This window comes from Chiroxiphia lanceolata, chromosome 1 (genome assembly GCF_009829145.1).
Source record: "Chiroxiphia lanceolata isolate bChiLan1 chromosome 1, bChiLan1.pri, whole genome shotgun sequence".
Classification (NCBI taxonomy): domain Eukaryota; kingdom Metazoa; phylum Chordata; class Aves; order Passeriformes; family Pipridae; genus Chiroxiphia; species Chiroxiphia lanceolata.
In genome coordinates, this window is record NC_045637.1 from 33,217,769 (window position 1) to 33,235,072 (window position 17,304).

The 17,304-nt window shown below is 41.9% G+C and overlaps 1 protein-coding gene across 1 annotated transcript; it reads left to right on the forward strand.

Moving 5' to 3' along the window:
• The first annotated feature begins 1,372 nt into the window (after positions 1–1,372).
• RPL7 (ribosomal protein L7) lies at positions 1,373–8,906 on the forward strand. Its single transcript, XM_032712189.1, has 7 exons — positions 1,373–1,496; positions 2,646–2,748; positions 3,514–3,680; positions 4,328–4,465; positions 4,760–4,869; positions 5,873–6,083; positions 8,842–8,906. The coding sequence occupies exons 1-6, from the start codon at positions 1,483–1,485 to the stop codon at positions 6,079–6,081; spliced, it is 741 nt and encodes a 246-aa protein (XP_032568080.1). The 5' UTR covers positions 1,373–1,482; the 3' UTR covers positions 6,082–6,083; positions 8,842–8,906.
• The last annotated feature ends 8,398 nt before the right edge of the window (positions 8,907–17,304 follow it).

Consider the following 17,304-nt stretch of genomic DNA (forward strand, 5'->3'; position numbering starts at 1 on the left):
CGTCCCTTTCTTCCTACGGTGCCCTTTTGTTCCCTGTGCAGCCACCAGTTCTCAGAAAAGTTGTTGGAGCTTTATATTTGTGACTGCTGCCTCTCGGATTTAGCAGAAATTGGAGTTCAAAAGTTTTGGAAAAATGTGCAGACAACCTCTTCCTTAGTAGATATTGCAGGTGTTTTAGTTCATATTTGCGTGATTTTAATCACTCCCTTTTATAATATTTCTAATGAGATCAAGTGATAGAAACGTCTGTATTAGCACAAAATACTACTATTTTAAAAAATCAGCATCGATACAGCTGTAACTAGAATCCCGAGTATTCTCAATAACGTTCTCGGGTGTTAGTGCCACCCGGCACCTCTGCGTGTTGTCAACAGACAACAAATAAAACCAGCAAACGCAGAGCTCAGCATTCCTTATTCCCAGCCCTGCTGCCCACACTTCGTTTATACCGGACAGTTCTTTGCTGCTCAGAGTTCCAATGATTTCTCTTCTGCCCGTACGTGTGTAATGATGTGCCGGCGCCTCCGTAGGTGATTTTAGGAGCACAGGTATGATCAGAATAGGACCAGACCTACGACCCACAGCCTTAAGCAGCCTTACAAGCCGCAGTGCTGTGCTGGGCAGCGCTGTTTCTCGAGCCACCTCCCTTCTCTACCTGTGCAGTTACTAATTCCCTATGGCGAGCTCTAAAGATGTCCAACCTAATGAAAGCACATTCCGGCACAAACGGAGCCCGCAGTTCCCGTTTCCCCGCGCATCCCGGAGAACGATCCTGCCCGCGCAGTGGGCGGCACGGCAGAGAGCCGAGCTCCAGCCGCAGGGACGGGAACATCTCCGGCATCCCGGGGCTCTCCTGCGGAAAGCGCTCCGGTTCCGGAGCTGGGTAGGGCGCCCCGCTTCCCTCTCCCTCCCGGCTTCCGGGGGTATGCTGCCGGGGCCTGGAGGGAGTGGAATTTCCCCGCTCTCAGCCTCATCCCCGCCTCGGTACCGAGCGCGGGCGGGAGCTAGCGTCCCCTAGGCTTAAAGCACAGGGTTTAAGCCTGGAATAGGGGAAATCCTGCCTCATGCGAGACGCCTTGGGAGCCCCGCCACCGCAAAGCTCGTTCCCAGCCTCCTGCAGGGAAGGCTGGGTCTGGCGACAGGGCGGCTCCCGCCCGGCCTGGGACACAGTCCCCGGGACACAGCCAGTCCCAGGATACGGCCAGTTCCGGGACACGGCCGGTTCTCTAGGACACGGCCAGTCCCAGGACACATTCAATCCCAGGTTACGGCCAGTCCCGGGACACGCCCGCCTCCAGCCCCACTAGGCGGGGACACTTTTACCTCAGGCACTCCTCGACCACCCCATCGCCCGCCCTCCGGTCAGGCACAACAGCGGACGCCCGAGCCCGGGGTCCTGGCGGCGCGCAAGGCCCCGCCTGCGCGGACGAATGGGCTAAGACCTCGCCGCGCACGCGCACGCCCCTCTCTTCCGGCGCTGCGATGGCGGACAAGGAGTGAGTGCTCTCCCTCCTGCTCCATCCACCGCCATCCGGGCCCATCCGCCGCCACCGCGCCGCCTGGCCACTGCCCCCGCCGCCCCCGGGCCGCCGGGCCTCCGCCGCGGCCGGCAGCGGCGGAAGGGGAGGGTCCGGCGCGGCGGAGATAGAGCCGACCCGGCCTGGCCCTGCTGCGGCCGCCGGCCCTCGGCGGGGCGGGATAGGGGGAGCGGGCCCCGGGCGGGCCGAGGGTGCGGGCTAGGCGGCGGGGTCCTCCGGGCCGGGCGGGAGCGCGGTCAGGGGTGTGTTGGGGCGGGAGCAGGGAGGGATCGCGCTGGAACGGGAGCTCGCCCGGGCGATTGCGGCTCTGTAAAGTGCGCTGGCGAGTTTTGCCGCGTCTGAGACTTTAAAATCTCTGGGATAAGAGGCAGCAGGCAGAAACTGATGCACAGGAAGTTCCTCAATACGGGGAAGAACTTCTTTACTATGTGGGTGACTGATCACTGGAACAGGTTGCCCAGAGATGTTGTGGAATCTCCCTCGCTGGGGATATTAACCATCTGGACACAATCCTGGGCAGTGTACTCTGGGGGCAGAGCAGGGAGATTGGACCAGATGACCCACTGTGGTCCCTTCCAACCTGACCCATCCTGTGATTCTCTGAATAGCCAAACAACTTTAAAGTGCTATGAAATAAATTTCAGAGTGCTGCCAAATTTGCCTGTTCTTTTCAAGCACCTGTTGAAATGTTTATTAAACAGAAATTCTTTTTGAACCAGTCTTTGTTTTATTACAAATTGTGCTATAGCAAGGTAAGGAAAAAAATTTGCCACTGGAGTGGTGTTGGTCTGTGCTGTCATTTATCCACAAAGGTTGTGTGCAGTTCAGCAGTTGGTCTGTCAGAGTTCCTTGTCTTGAAAGGGGAACTGCAGGTTCTGAACCCAGGAAATCACCTAGTTCAGTCCCAGGGAAATGTCCTGGGACACTGCTCTGGGCCTGGGAACAGTGGGAACAAGGAAGACACCGCAGTGATGTGTCTGGAGGCAGTGAGGCTTGTGCACACCTTGTGATGAAGAGACAGCATTGGTGTTTGTTGTATGGAACAGTGTTCTTTGGGTTTTTTCATCTCGGCTAAAAGAGGTGGTTTTTGTTTTTGTTTCCTCTTAGAGCAAAGAAGGTGCCCTCTGTGCCCGAGAGCCTGCTGAAGAAGCGGCAGGCTTACGCAGCCTTGAAAGCCAAACGGCAGAAGAAGATTTTGGCCATAAAAAAGGTGAATATTCGTTGATCCCTTGACTTAGATTGTTTGTCTGTTACACTATCAGTTGCTGCTGCTGCTGATGTGATCCAATACATGGTATTTAGGACAAGCACGTTGATATTTTCTTCAAGATTTGGACTAAAATATGCTTTTTTTGGTTGATAACAGACCAGTTTCAGGCAGTCAAGGTTCAAATGTACAATTGTCTGTCACACTGAAGTTAGTCTTGTACAAGGCAAGAGGTTACAGCCTTTGTGAGGGTGAGCTTGATGCATGATCATAGAATCATGGAATCTTAAGGGGTTGGAAGGGACCTTAAAGATCATCTAGTCCCAATCCCCTGCCATGGGCAGGGACACCTCCCTCTAGACCAGGTTACTCAGAGCTCCATCCAGCCTGGCCTTGAACACTTCCAGGGATGGGGCATCCACAAACTCCTTGGGTAACCTGTTCCAGTGTCTCACCACTCTCACAGTAAAGAATTTCTTCATAATATCTAACCTATATTTCCTCTCTTTTAGTTTGTACCCATTACTCCTTGTCCTATTACTACAGTTCCTGAATGAAGGATTGGGAATGATAGCAGTGTTCAAGGCAGAGCAGCACTGCTGTGTAACAGCCTGCCAGGCTCTTTAGAGCATCAGTGAGGGTTGTTCTGAGCTGTGAGAGCTCCCAGCTTCTGAGCTGGGAAGTTTGAGAATGTGGCACATTATTTGAAGGTGATTTTATGTGTTTAAAAGCTTTATGTAACCCTAAGCAATTCCCAATTTATTGCAGTACCGTAAGGCACAGAGAAAACTCATCTATGCCAGAGCCCAGGCTTACCACAAGGAGTACAGGCACATGTACCGGCAGGAGATCCGCATGGCCAGGATGGCCCGGAAAGCTGGCAACTACTATGTCCCAGCCGAGCCAAAACTGGCATTTGTGATCAGGATAAGAGGGTAAGGCTGAGTACAGGTGTAAGCAATTTTATGTTCAAAAGCACTGGAGCTAACTTTCCTGTTACCTCTGTGTTTTGAGGGCTTACATGTGTAAATAAGATCAAGCCTTCCACCAGTGGCTTGGGCAGTGGGTGGCAGTATGTTGTACATGCACCAGAGGTGTTTGTAGTTAAGTGTCAAATCATTTTGCTGGCTGTCTGTTGTCTTTAGGAATCCCTGATTTTTAAGAAGACAATGCTGCAAATACGTGCAGACAGTTGTTCTGTCTCACCTTGAGCTTGATAAAATTACATCTCCTTATTCCCAGACATTCTGCTAAACTTTTTTTCAAGTGTTTGTTTAATTCTTCAGTAAGATGTTACAAAAAACTAACAGAAGATGTGATTGGAAGAATTATGTTCAGGAGAGTACAAGGCTAGTTCTAAGTTATTTCAGTACAATACTTTCAATTCATTTCATGGAAGTAGATATTTTAACTTAACACTGAAATATACGTAGATAGTAAGTTAATTACTAAGCTTGCTTTGTGCCATTGGTGAAACAGTGATGCTTTTTTATGTGGGAACAATGCTGTTGTGTCTTTTTTAACCTGTTCCCTAGTGTTTCTGAGATATTGATAACTGAGGATTTTCCCCTCTGTTCTCCAGTACCAATGGCGTCAGCCCTAAGGTCCGCAAAGTGTTGCAGCTTCTTCGCCTGCGTCAGATTTTTAATGGCACATTTGTAAAGCTCAACAAAGCTTCTATCAACATGTTGCGGATTGTGGAGCCCTACATTGCCTGGGGGTGAGTGAAATGGCCAGTTTTACCTAATACTTTTATCTTCAGTGTACTTCCTTTGAATTGAAAACATGATTAAGGAAGTGCTTTAAAGGTAATGCTTGATGGATATGATTGCTCTCTCATACTGGTGTTCTTGGGAACCTGGTGTGAGTAAAATTTGCTTCCCTGTTGCTTTTGTATTTACATTTGGGACATGTTGAAATGATCTTTAATTGTGTATTATGGGAGTCTAAATCAGGGATGTTAACCTGGAACGTGGCTTGCAAAGGCTTCTTTTTTTTAACTTGACTGTTGCAGGTACCCCAACCTGAAGTCTGTGCACGAGTTGATCTACAAGCGCGGTTACGGCAAGATCAACAAGCAGCGCATCGCTCTCACTGACAACAGCCTGATTCAGAAGCGCCTTGGTAAACATTGCTGAGCAAAACTAGGCACCAGCTTGGTGCCTTGGGGTGATCAGTGCTGCGCTGGACATTGGTCCTTGTGTGTCTCTGGAGTATACTAGGGTTTTAAATTTGTAATTTTAATTGTAAACTCCTTGACCTTTAATAGGTCAGTAGATCTTTCAGTAATGAAAAAGCGCTGCAGCAGGAAAGAATCATCATCCATAGTTTTGAACTTTCAGGCTTAATGTTAGACATTTTGTTGTAGAGTTTTGTGATCTGGTAAACAGACTGTTTGAATTTGCTGAAAGAAGAGCTAGCTAGTAAAAGCAATCAGTGTATTTAGTAAAAATGAAGGGTGGTGATCAATTGTTGGGATATGGGCTGCTCCAGGAGGCTCCTTTTGCAGTTGTGCCAGGATGAATGAAAGCAAACGCTTTAATCTCCCCCTTTCTTTGGCTCTTGATTTGCATTTTGCTTCAAATTAGGCTGTGTCATGTTTGTTCCTTTTCCAGTGCAATAGATCAGCAGATTATAAATTTACAAGTATTGTGTTTAATCACTTTTCTTTTTACCAGTGTATTTTATGAGCAGTTAACTTGTAACATGTTGCTGAAGACTGGAAAGGCATTAAGGAAACATGCTATTGCATTATTCAACAACCTAACTAAATAGTTCAATGAATTTTTGTGGGCCACTTGTAGCTGTGGTTTAAGTGTATTTAATCTAGCTTTTCTTGAAAGTACTTTCCTAAGATTCACTAAGAGTTGTTGTTTTTTGTTGTTCCTCATTGCTGGTTGCAAATATTTAACAGTTGAAACTGATGCCTCTTTCCAAATGTGCCAGCTAAATGTTGAGTTGGCTGCAGCAAGTCCATTTTAAATGGAAAAGTCAGGTCATTCAGTGACTGCTTTCTGACTTCCTGAAGTTTCTCAAAATAAGTAGGCATGACAGTAACAATAATTTTTGGCTTGTTATTGACTATTGGCTCTGTAGTCTTTCTGAAAACAGTGTTTCTGAATTTTAGGAAAGCTTGGCATCATCTGCATGGAAGATGTGATCCATGAAATTTACACTGTTGGCAAGAATTTCAAAGTTGTGAACAACTTCCTTTGGCCCTTCAAGTTGTCCTCTCCTCGGGGTGGAATGAAGAAGAAAACAATCCACTTTGTGGAAGGTGGAGATGCTGGTAACAGAGAAGACCAGATCAACAGGCTCATAAGGAGAATGAACTAATGGTGAGATGTTGCCAAGGGCAATCCACTGTTCCAGCTCTGCTCTGTAGGCTGCTACCATTATTGTCAGACATTTAGGATTAATAGATGCTCACTCATGCTTGGGTGGTACCTACAGTATAAATCTACTTGGACAATACAGTACTCTTGTTTTATTTTTGAAGTTTTACTTAAGCTTAAACATTTGTGGAGAAATTAAATTATCATTGTAGCTGATGTGTTTAGGAAATACAAACATTACCAATAACTTGTTTTAAAACTTTATTTGGTTTTAAGATGGGAAGCCTTGAGATCTTGGCTAAAACTTTCAGCCCTTATTAATGAATTCTTAATCTGATCGAAGTCTTGTGGTTACAAGTACAGTGTTTTGACCAAGATGGTAATTTTGAAAGACTGATTTGCCCATTTGAGTTGTCTGTCATTTAGAAATGGGAAGGGTTATCAACACTTAAGGTAGTTTACAGTGACATCTGAGTCCTGAAGGCAGGATCTAGTTGAAAGGTAGGATCTGGTTCAAACAATCTACCTCATCTATTGTTGTCATTCTGCTGTTGCTGCTTTAGTGAAAAGTCTCAGCCGTTCAAAGCCAAAATTTTTTCAGAGTTCTTGCCTTTGCTTTTTACACACTAAACTAGCTTTGGTGTTGCCCATACCTTATTTTAAGTCAAGGATAAATGCCCTTTTAGTGTGACAGTGCTGGAAGAAAACTTCGTTGTGTTAGGGAGCTTTGAAGGGGTAACAGGCAAAGACCCAATTCTCCCTGAATCGATTCCTCCAAAGTCAAGAAGGTTTTTTTGTTTGGCTTGTTGGGGTTTATTTGGGGTTTTTGGTGATGTTTGTTTTTTATAGGGTTTTGGTTTTCCTTTTACATCAGATATGCAGTTTACTTAGGAATTCTTAACTTCAAGTGTTAGTTAATAAAAAGGGTACGTAGTGTTTTGAATTTACAGCGTAAAACAGGTGCAATTGCTATTTGGATGAGTTCTCAGAAATGAAAGTTTCTGAAGGGAGGAAGGTTTTGCTTTGCTTTGTTTTTTTTCTCAAGTCTTCTAAAAATATTCTTACAGCCAACAAGGCACAGCAAGCTGAGCTCATTGAGGTCTGCTGTCTGTCCAAGGAGCGAAAGGAGTTCTAGGAAATACTTCCTGTTTGATTGACAGCTTTTATTGAAGCTGTTTTTGTAGGCTGCTGTCTTCTTCAGTTTTCACCCCCACAAGCTTCTTGCATGTTTTGTTGTTACCTCCATTTCTGAAGTCAGCAGAGTTTTAAAGCACTGGTTACATGGCACTTCAGGAAAGCAGTTGCTAACTGGGGACAGTGCTCTTATGAAACTCTTTATGTCAATTGTGGGAAGAAGTGGGTAGCTTTGAGAAGTGGAATTGCTGTAATGTTTGGTGTCTGGGGTGATGTTATGTTACCCATACTAGTATTGTTGTAGAAATGTCGCTGCTGGTGGCAGAACATTCAGTATTGGCAGATGTTTCCCTGAAGTAAGTGCATGAGGCTTCATAACCAAGATTAGGGAAAACTAGTTTCACCCTATGCCTCTGTCTGGTTTTTGAGTATAAGATGGAAACTGCTGGTTTTTAATGGAAACACTGCAGCTTTTTTGTCAGGGTAGATCCTTTCTCCATCTTCCCTGCCAAACATCAGATGTATACTGGTGGTCTTGTTTTCAGTAGCCTTTCTACAGGAGTGAGGCTTCTAGTTCACTACTGCAGTGTAAATGCCTGTGAGGGTTAGTACATTGGCAGAGAAACTAGGGGTATTCAGCTGGTTCCTCGTGTTTTTTGTTCGACTTGTAACTCAGCATCCCACGTAAGTGGCATACATCAGGGCTTTACTCCATCTATTAATTTGGGAAAGGACCCTGCAGTTTCTTATTTTATGCTTACAAGCAGTTGTTCTGCTTCGACTGCAAACATAAAACATACATAACTTTGTAAATCTAACATAACTGACTGTTCTTGTCTCTTCCACTCTCTACTCCTGCTGTTTTCCTACTGCTTTGAATAGAGTGCATGCTTAAAATACTGGTAGCTTACAGGTAGAAAAAAACCCAATGTTGTAGTTTCTACTGAGGTAATGGGCAACTAGAGTAGTAGGTTCAGGTGACGTGCTGACAGTACTCTTTTAAATACTGTCATTATGAAGGGGAATGTATCTGAAGACGAGTATTCCTCTTTCCTGTATGTAGATGGTTTCCTGCTATTTGTCTTTATTTCTTATTACTTAAGTGACAGTCTCAAATGAATTAAAAAATAGACTTCGAGAACTGATTCCTTTATATAGATTAGGGGGAAAGAGCATAGTACTTGATAGCAAATTTTTACAATTCAGTATTGGCCACATACTGAATTTCATTTCTTTTCAAGCAAACTTTACAGGAACTCATCTCAAGTCAGCTTTTTGGTTTTGTATGTAAATAGTCCATGAAATGTGCTTAAAATGAAAGTGCAGCAAAAGTTAGAATATGCACAATATTTCCTCACATCTTTAAATATCCAGTTCAGGTACCAATGGTTCAAGGTAGAAATGTTTATCCTGTTAGGTCTGGCACTTGAAATCTGTGTTTTCCGTGAAGAGATGTTAATCTAGCAGTTAGCTATTGTGTGGAAGATTACTGCAGTCTTAAATCCTGTGAAATGAGTGTTTTCAGCCCAGATTGTAAACTGTAAAAATGTATTACTTTCTCACGTGGCCAAAGTAGTTTCCAGTCTACATGTGCATAATGATAACCTTTTTCTTTTTTTCCTTGCAGATACAGATGCCCAGCTGCAATATTTCAAACTCTGGTCTGTTAATAAAACAATCTTGCACAAAACAGCCTGTTGTCTCCATTGGTCTCGTTTTGTGACCCTCTTCCGAAGTGGCAACAGTTGCCAGGTTCACTTTGGAGTATTCTGCTTCAAAGAGCCGTGTATAGTTTGAATTAGCAGTATGTAGATACGTTTTTCCCTCATTAGGAGGAAGAAAATTTGGAAGGATTTGTGCAGGTAACAGATGAGGTTTTGAGTGGCAACATTTATTTTTGTTGTTATTAAAAATACAGTAAATTACATACTGAGCTGTATGCTATGAAGAGGGCAGGATTCCTACATAGTTGCAGTGCACCAAAAAGCTGTGTGAAAATTTTTCTATGTAAAGAAGCAGCAAGTGTAAATTCGTTCTTAACATCTTAAAATCCTGATTTCAAGATTGTAATTACTTCCAGCACTGAACATCTTCAGGTATCTTTTACCAAAGGAAGCATGAAAGACTTTACAAAATAGCAAATTATTCTAGATAATTACTCAGTTTAATTATGTAATTTGTTTGCAGTGTTTTACTGCAGATCTTACAGAAGTGGAGACTGCAGGATTCATGATATGAGCAGTTGTTGATAATGTCTAGATGTAGCACTGAATAGATTTGAAACACTGGGACTAGTAAAACACGTAACTGCATTCAAACTGATTTCTCATCTTGCAAGCACTTTACTGGAGGAGTCTTAGCCTGCCAAGGCATTTGGTGCAACAGATGAACAAGTTGTGTCTGCTCTGACTGAAACACTTTTTTCAGGTACAGGCAAGCTGTATTTACATCACCAGTGAAGAATCTCCATTTAAAAATCGCTGGCATTGATTTTTATTTTTTATGCCAGGTTGTGCAAGAGCTTATTTCTGCGCTTCAATCTAAATAAAACTTTGTAACAGCAATGCTTGTTTATTGAAGCTTGTCAGAAGCTAGTTTTTGGTTTAAAATAACTTGGGAAATTATGATGGCATGTTAACTAAAAATAGTTGGGTGCTTTTGTTTATGAATGTGGTTAGGAATTGGCAAAAGGGCTGAGTGTCAGTCATACGGGTCACTGTTTCCAGATACTCGAACAGCAGAGTCCTAAAACCTGAACTGATAATTCCCCTGTTGTGAGTCGAACTCCAAAATACTGTAACACAACTTCTTGTGTCTAAATATGGAAGTATTGACACCTTTGTCCATTTAAGCTGACTGCACTAAATCAGAAGAATTTGGCATTTCCTTACAGCTATTCAGTGCAAGTAATTAGACTACTGGTACATGCTTGAAAGAGGCTTAATGAGTTTGAGTTGAAAACGATAAAAGTATTTCATAAAGCAATAAGCTGTTTTACAGGGGAAAAAAACCATTTTCATAAAGTTGCTGGAGGAAGGGAAAAATGGTGAAAAATATAATAATTACTTTGCACAACTGATGGAATTGATTTCGTAAGAGTACAATCTTACTTCAGAATTGCACACAAGGGCAATGAAATTTGCATGCGGGGGGGATGTACCTGAGAAAAGTGTTCAGTTGGTGGTTTGTCCATTACTTTGCTACAGAGTTTTCAGGTCTTTGACTCGCACCTGTGTTCCAGTATATTAACAGAAAAGCATGAGTATAATGAAGCCACTCAAATGGATAGCAGGCGTTGTATGATAGGTATAGAGAGTAGGAGACTAACTCATTAAATTTGTGCTGTAGGACCTTGTTTGGCTGATAAGAGTGCCCTATAGGTCCCAGATTTTATTTAAAGGAGTACGTGGACTGAAGCATTAGTTGAGGATAAAGTTAATTTAAGTTAATTTGGTTTTCATGGTACTTAAGCAACTAATTTTTTCTTGCCTGCCTCTGAAATCCTCTCAGATAACAACTGCAAAATGTTAGTGTGGAAACTAATACTAAAGTGTAGCTGTATTTAAGCCAGTATTTCTATGTAGTTGGTCACCTTTTATGGGAACATAGCTTTCAGGATTTTTGGTATTGCTCTTCAGGTATCTCCCATAGTAGGCATTTACAGAAACAGCTCATAATCTGATGGCTAAGAGCATTAGAAAATGTGGCACTATCCACTATGAGTTTTGGAGCATTTATGAGGTAATTTGAGTTAAAAATGTAGCAGATAGGAGTTTAGTCCCTAAACAATAATGCAGATCCTTTGTTAACATTCTATGATAAAGTTCAGGTTCTTGGAAACATGCCTTTACTTGCTGTCCATAACTGCCAGCTGCTGACACATTCCGAAGTAAAATTTCTGTGAACTCTTCTCCTCTTTTGGAATGACCAACATCTTCCTGTTAGTTCCTCAGAACTGAAGCCAGAAGCTTTACCTAATAGCTATTGGAGAAGCAACAGGAGACTGAAATGTTAGCAACTCACAAATTTTGCAGGCGTGCTAAGGTTTATATGCTTTACAGTTAATTGATATTCTTTTCTTTGCTGGTGTCCAGCTCATACAGCCTGTTTCACTATCACCAAGTGTAAAGTCATACATCTGGAAACAGAATGGGAGCCCATCCCAAGGATCAGTGTTTTGAGAGAAAGTTAGGAGACGTGATGGATAGTCAGCTGAACATAAGCTCCCACTTGGCCAAATGCAATTCTTGGATGCATTAAAAAGGGAATATCAAATGGTATGGGGGAGGCAATACTACTTTTGTTCCAGTAGTGCTTACACTAGTGCCAAATGCAGTATCCAGTTCTTGTGCCAAAAATCAAGCACATGCCTTATAATACTTGGAGAGCTTACTTTAAAGGCGGACATGGTTACAAAATGAGTATCTACCTATAATTACCGCCATGAAGAAAAGTAGTTTGATAATACAGAATTCTTTGATCTAACAAAGCTATAATAGGATGAAATGTCTTGAAATTGAAGCTAGATAAATTTTGGGATTTAAGCAAACAATTTTAATGGAACCTAATTAGATACTGGAACACTTAACCAGCGGTGTGCCAGATTCTTTGTCAGTGGTCATTTTTAAATAGAGGTGTGGAGTTTTTTCTTCCTGTAAAGCATATACTATACTTCTAAGAGATTTGTTGAGGGCAGTCCTGGAAGCCTCTCTTAGCAGAGTTACTAAATGCAGGATCTTCAGGTCCTTGAAGGATACAAGTTAGAGCTGCGGTTTAAGGTGTCTGGCCACCCTGAGTGACATTCAGAATGGTGGTGGTGAGTCTTATGTGCTTCACAAGGGAATTTGGAGTACCATAGTGCACAAAATGGTGAGTCACCTAAACCTTAGCATAAACAGGGCTCAGGAGAAAGATGTTAGGATTTCGTGTACCTTTTATTGACTTTGCTGCTTCTGCCTGTTTGGAATCCAGATCTTGCAGCTCTCTCCTGAGGACTGGGACCCATGTATTGTTTTAAGAATTAAGTCTGAGTCCCCAGCAAGCAAAATGGTGTTCCTGCTTCATACAATGGGTTTGCTTACACTTGGGTAACCAGGTGCGTGGGTTTGTTCAGAGCATTTGTCCCATCTCCCAGTTTCCAGAAGACTCTCCACAGAACTGTTAGTGAGAAAATCTTGGTATGTTGCTAGTTACTGAAACTGTACCAACGTCTAAAGTAAGGAGAAGATCCTGGTTTTAGCTTGGATTGTGAAACTGGAGAGCAGAGATATGAATCTGAAAGCGGTCAAGCTTAGAAGAGAACAAAATTTTAGTCTCACAAATCCCCGGCAAAATGTTGTGCTTAACTAATTTTGTAAGGTCTAAATTGTAGTGAGAATTTCTTTGTCTTCATGGATCTTGGTGATTATGTCAATTCTCTTTTGTGACGTTCCCATTCTTGCCAGAATTGGTTTTTTCTGAGAGCATTTGTACTACACTGGCTTACTCTGGGCATCTTAGATCCCTGAACATGCAGGTTTAGGTGCAAGTAAGCTCTTACATCTGGTAGTTTTTCATGAATGAAAAGTCTGAAAAATTGAGTACTGAACTCATGTATTGGAAGTGCTGAGAAAGAACCGAGATGTTCAGAAACAATTTTCTACACAAAGTTTCCATAGTTTTTCAGTCTCTCTGTAGATGATCACACCAGCCATTTCTAGCCTATTCTGTGGAAACGAAGTAGGTTGTGACCTTGGTCATATGGCAAATAAGAAAAATTTCAAAGTCTGGAGCTGTAACCAATTTTCCCTGATTTGTTTTTCTAAAGACAAAAAAAATCTGCTTTTGCAGTTTTTGCAGTCCAAATACTGCTAAGTATTTCTTCATATAAACTACTAATTGCTCCAAATATCTTTCATTATGAAATAAGTAGATACTTGGAGGAAAACTGAGAAATAAGGGCATGTGCAATCGTAGGGCAATGAGGTGTATGTGGGGAAGAAGCCACATGCAATGTTAAATCTAGGGTAGAGGAGGAAAAGGGAGCAGAGGGAGGTGTAAGCCGCAGTGTAACTCTTCACCTGCTTAGCTCTGTTTTGGCAGTACAGAGGGGCTGTAAATCCAGTTTAACTAACCAGCATGCCACATGCTTTACATGCTTCCCATCCTGAGTTGCTCTGGCAGTCAGAGGTGTGTAGTACAACTTAACTAGTCTTCGGAGTCTGCCTGGAGTAATGAGTGTGTGAATGTGCACTGCCCAGGCCCTGCAGTGCTATTGTGAAGCTCTACCCATGGCACATTTCCATTCTTACTGCATTTTGTTAGGAGCTGTGCAAGGATTATCTGAATGGCATATCTGATGGCAGCTGTTACCCACAATATTATGCTCTTTTTTTTTATTGCACTATAAAATTCAGCTGAAGTTTTCAAGTCCTGATCACTCTGAATATCTCATGAATAGAATAACGCAGTAGTACCTCATAATTTCAGCATAATGCGTGTTTAAATTTTTGATACCAATACTTTTTATCACTTACCGTTATAACAAGGCCTCCAAGATAAAAATAAATAAGATATAGTGATCCAAGACAAATAGAAAAATGGGATTCAAGGAAGGCTCTAAGCATCCCTAGTTTTAATTTGAAAGACAGAAGAATTTTTAAACTTCTTTTGCCAGGTTTTATTTAACACAACTGAACTGTAAAAGAACATGTTTAACTAGTAATGCTGGCGCTATTTTTGTGTCAATCCTAATTTTGTAATTTTAAGTACTTTTTTTAATCTGAAATGCTTTTTAAAAATTTTGATATTCCTTCCTACTACGGAAATATAGTAGATGAGGCTTCTCTTTATACAAATGGTCTAATATACACACACACACTTTGTGGGAGAAGCCATCAGAATTGAAAGTGCATAATCACAGAATCGTAGAATAGTATCCTCAGTTGGAAGGGATTCACAAGGATCATCAAGTCCATCTCCTGGCCCTGCGCAGGACAGCCCCAAGAATAAACACCATGTGCCTGAGAGTGTTGTCGAAGCACTTCTTGAACTCTACCAGGCTTGGTGCTGTGACCACTTCTCTGGGGTACCTGTTTCCGTGCCCAACCACCCTCTGGGTGAGGAACCTTTTCCTAATAGCCAACCTAAGCCTCCCCTGACACACATTCATTCTATTCCCTCAGGTCACCAGAGGGAAGAGATAAGTGCCTGAAAATAAATAATGGGAGACAGTTCAGTTGGCTTTAGCTAGGCACACCAAGTGTTAATTATGTGTTCAAAAACAAGTAAACTAGTTATATAGTAGCGTCTAGCTCAATAACCTTCTTATTCTAGCAGATTAAAGGAGACAGGATATAAATGTTGCATTTGTTTAAAACCCTGAAGTGCTGCAGGTGGAGGGGGTTTAGCTCTGACTTGAGCACGGTGTTAACTGGGAGATGATGTTACTTTTGTTATTATTCTAGTTTAGTTTTAATGATTGCTTTGTCCATTTAGAGCCTGGTGATTCTTTGAAGTTCTGCATGATCTTTGCTATTTTCTTTCTTGTGACTATCTCTGAAACTGTTGCTCCCATTTAAGTGTTTTGAGGGCATGAAACTTAGCTGGCAAAAGTCCCAGGAAAAAGGATGCAACACTCCTTTAATCCTTTTATTTGCTTTTACTTACTGTATAAAGCTAAAAATTGTCTGGCTAAACGTAGAATGACTCCAGAGAATATGTATTTTGCACACTGCTTCCAAATTAGTTTGCTTCCAACACCTCATGGAGAAGAACTGAGTGAACAGCCTTGTAGTCTCTCTGTCCCAACATCTGGCTTTCTGCTATCATGGTGTTCATTTCTGTTTGTTCTGTTGGACTGCGGTCCCTGGCTTTCCCAAATGAAGAGTGAATATTTTGAAGTAGTGTTCTACTGCTTCCATTTCTAAAGCCTTTCTGTGACAGTGTTCTTAGCAGACTTTGAAGTACTTCACCACTCACATCAGTATTGCCCTTTTCTTTCTGCTGGGAGAACAGACCTACCTGGCAGACTGGTAGTTGAACCAAGGCTCAGCTCACAGGAACAGGAGAGGAATCTGCAACTTGGGAAGAAGCCTCTGAGTGGTGTCAGGGAGCCAGTAGCTGTGGCTGGGAATGGGATTTGTTCTCACTGGTGTACTGTGACAAGGAAGGGCTCTGCGGCCAGATGTCTATGATCACAAACAAGGGAAGAGGTGTCTTTACAAGCAGGATTGGGACTCACCACCCAAAATCCTGTCCTGAATCATTCTTGAACATGAATCCATGATTCAGGTTTTCAGAGGTACCTGGAAAGGTAGCAATAGTCTGTGCTCTTTGTAGCAGATTAGTCTAGCACACTTACCTGGAAAGAGGTTGTCTGTGTGTATTCAATAATTTTCTGTGACCAAGAGGGGTTCAAATTCACATATATAATTCTGCAGCAAAAATTACCTACGCTTCTTAGAAACTGAGTTTTTCTGAGTAATGGCTATGCTTTCTTTTGAACTCAGCATTGCATATGGTCTGAGTTATCCTACTGACTCAAGTATCTCTTGGTCTATAGACATCAATCATGGATGTTAAATAAATTTAGACTTGACATAAATACAGAGATTCTTTGCCCCACCAAAATATGCTTTACTCTGGATAGGCACAGTAGGAGAATTTTTAGGAGACAATTTTGGCTGCTGTAGTCCTGCAGGGCTGACCTTTCTAGGCACACTTTAAATACCAGCTTGGGCACCTATCTGCAAAGGGAACTCAGTCACTTTAAATACCAGTTTGGGTACCTATCTGCAGAGGGAACTGGGTCCAGAGCCAGTTCTGAGCCAGCAGTTTTCAGCTGGAGTGAGGGCTGTTCTGGAACAGCTGAGGGGCAATATCCTTGAACTATTCCCTCTTAGCTCTGCTCTATTTCATGTATTCAAATAAGCAAGACCCGCTTTTAAACATCAGTCACAACTTGCTTTTTTTAAATTAAATTGGCTTCTTTTCCTACAGTTTTTACCCCGGGTTCTGTGAAAATTTAAGCTGTGAAAAAACAGGAAATGAAAATTATATAACAACTTAATTTCTATCCCTTCCCTTAACATGCTTCTTTCCACAAAACCCGCTGATTCTCCACTATACAAGTAATCTAGATTAATGATTGGTTGTGTTTGAGTAGCAAGCCAAGACCTGAGATAAATTTGCAGAGTTTTTGTTCTGGATGCTGTAGTAGCACTTTCTGAAAGACTGTTGTTTTACTGAAGAAACTACTATAAACTAAAAAATGGAGCTTGTAAATCAAATGATGGCACATACATGTGATCTTTGAAATATAGTCTTAGTGAATCATGTTACATTAAAAACATTGATGTGTAGTTAGATTTAAATCCACTTTTTGCTAAATGCCTAGATTATTTCTGATTTTCTTCATTCCCTTGTTGCTTTATTTTCTTCTTTCACAAAATGTGTGTGCTTGAGCAAAAGGGGCTATTTCTGCCTCAATTATACTTTCCAGAATGCAAATTTTGTTTCTAGTGTTTAGTTTCTTTCCATGTTTTCATTCTGAGTCTTCCTGAACCAAGATTTTGCAATAGGAATAAACTTCTCTTAACTTTTGCTCAGAAGCCAAACTTTTGAAATGAATATAATTGTTTCAATGATAAGCTGTCGCTTCTAAAAAAAATAATAAATATATTAATTTCTTCTTCCTATTTTTTTAATATGATGTGTTTTAACAGTATGGATAAAGGTGTGTGTGTAACAGTTGTCCTACATTGGAAATGGCCAGAAATCTGTTGGAAAAGTCTGTGTATCGCTGAAGAAAAGCAGGTCTTTTCTCCAACTGGGAATCAGGATCCCTCCACAGATTATTTTTTCCAAGGACTCCTGTTACTTAGCCATCTGCAATGTCCCCTCTTGAAGTGCTGAACTTAAACCTTTTTATTCATAGTACAGAAGCACTATGAGTATCTTTGGGGTCTTTAAGACCTCCAGGACCCTATTGAGATGCAGAAGTTAATGGTGCAGAGAGTTCTATCAGACAGGAAGGCTCCTTCTGCAGTAACATGTTGTGGAAATGTTCCTCCTGGTAACACCCTTGTAAAAAGCTACACATGGCTGAAGG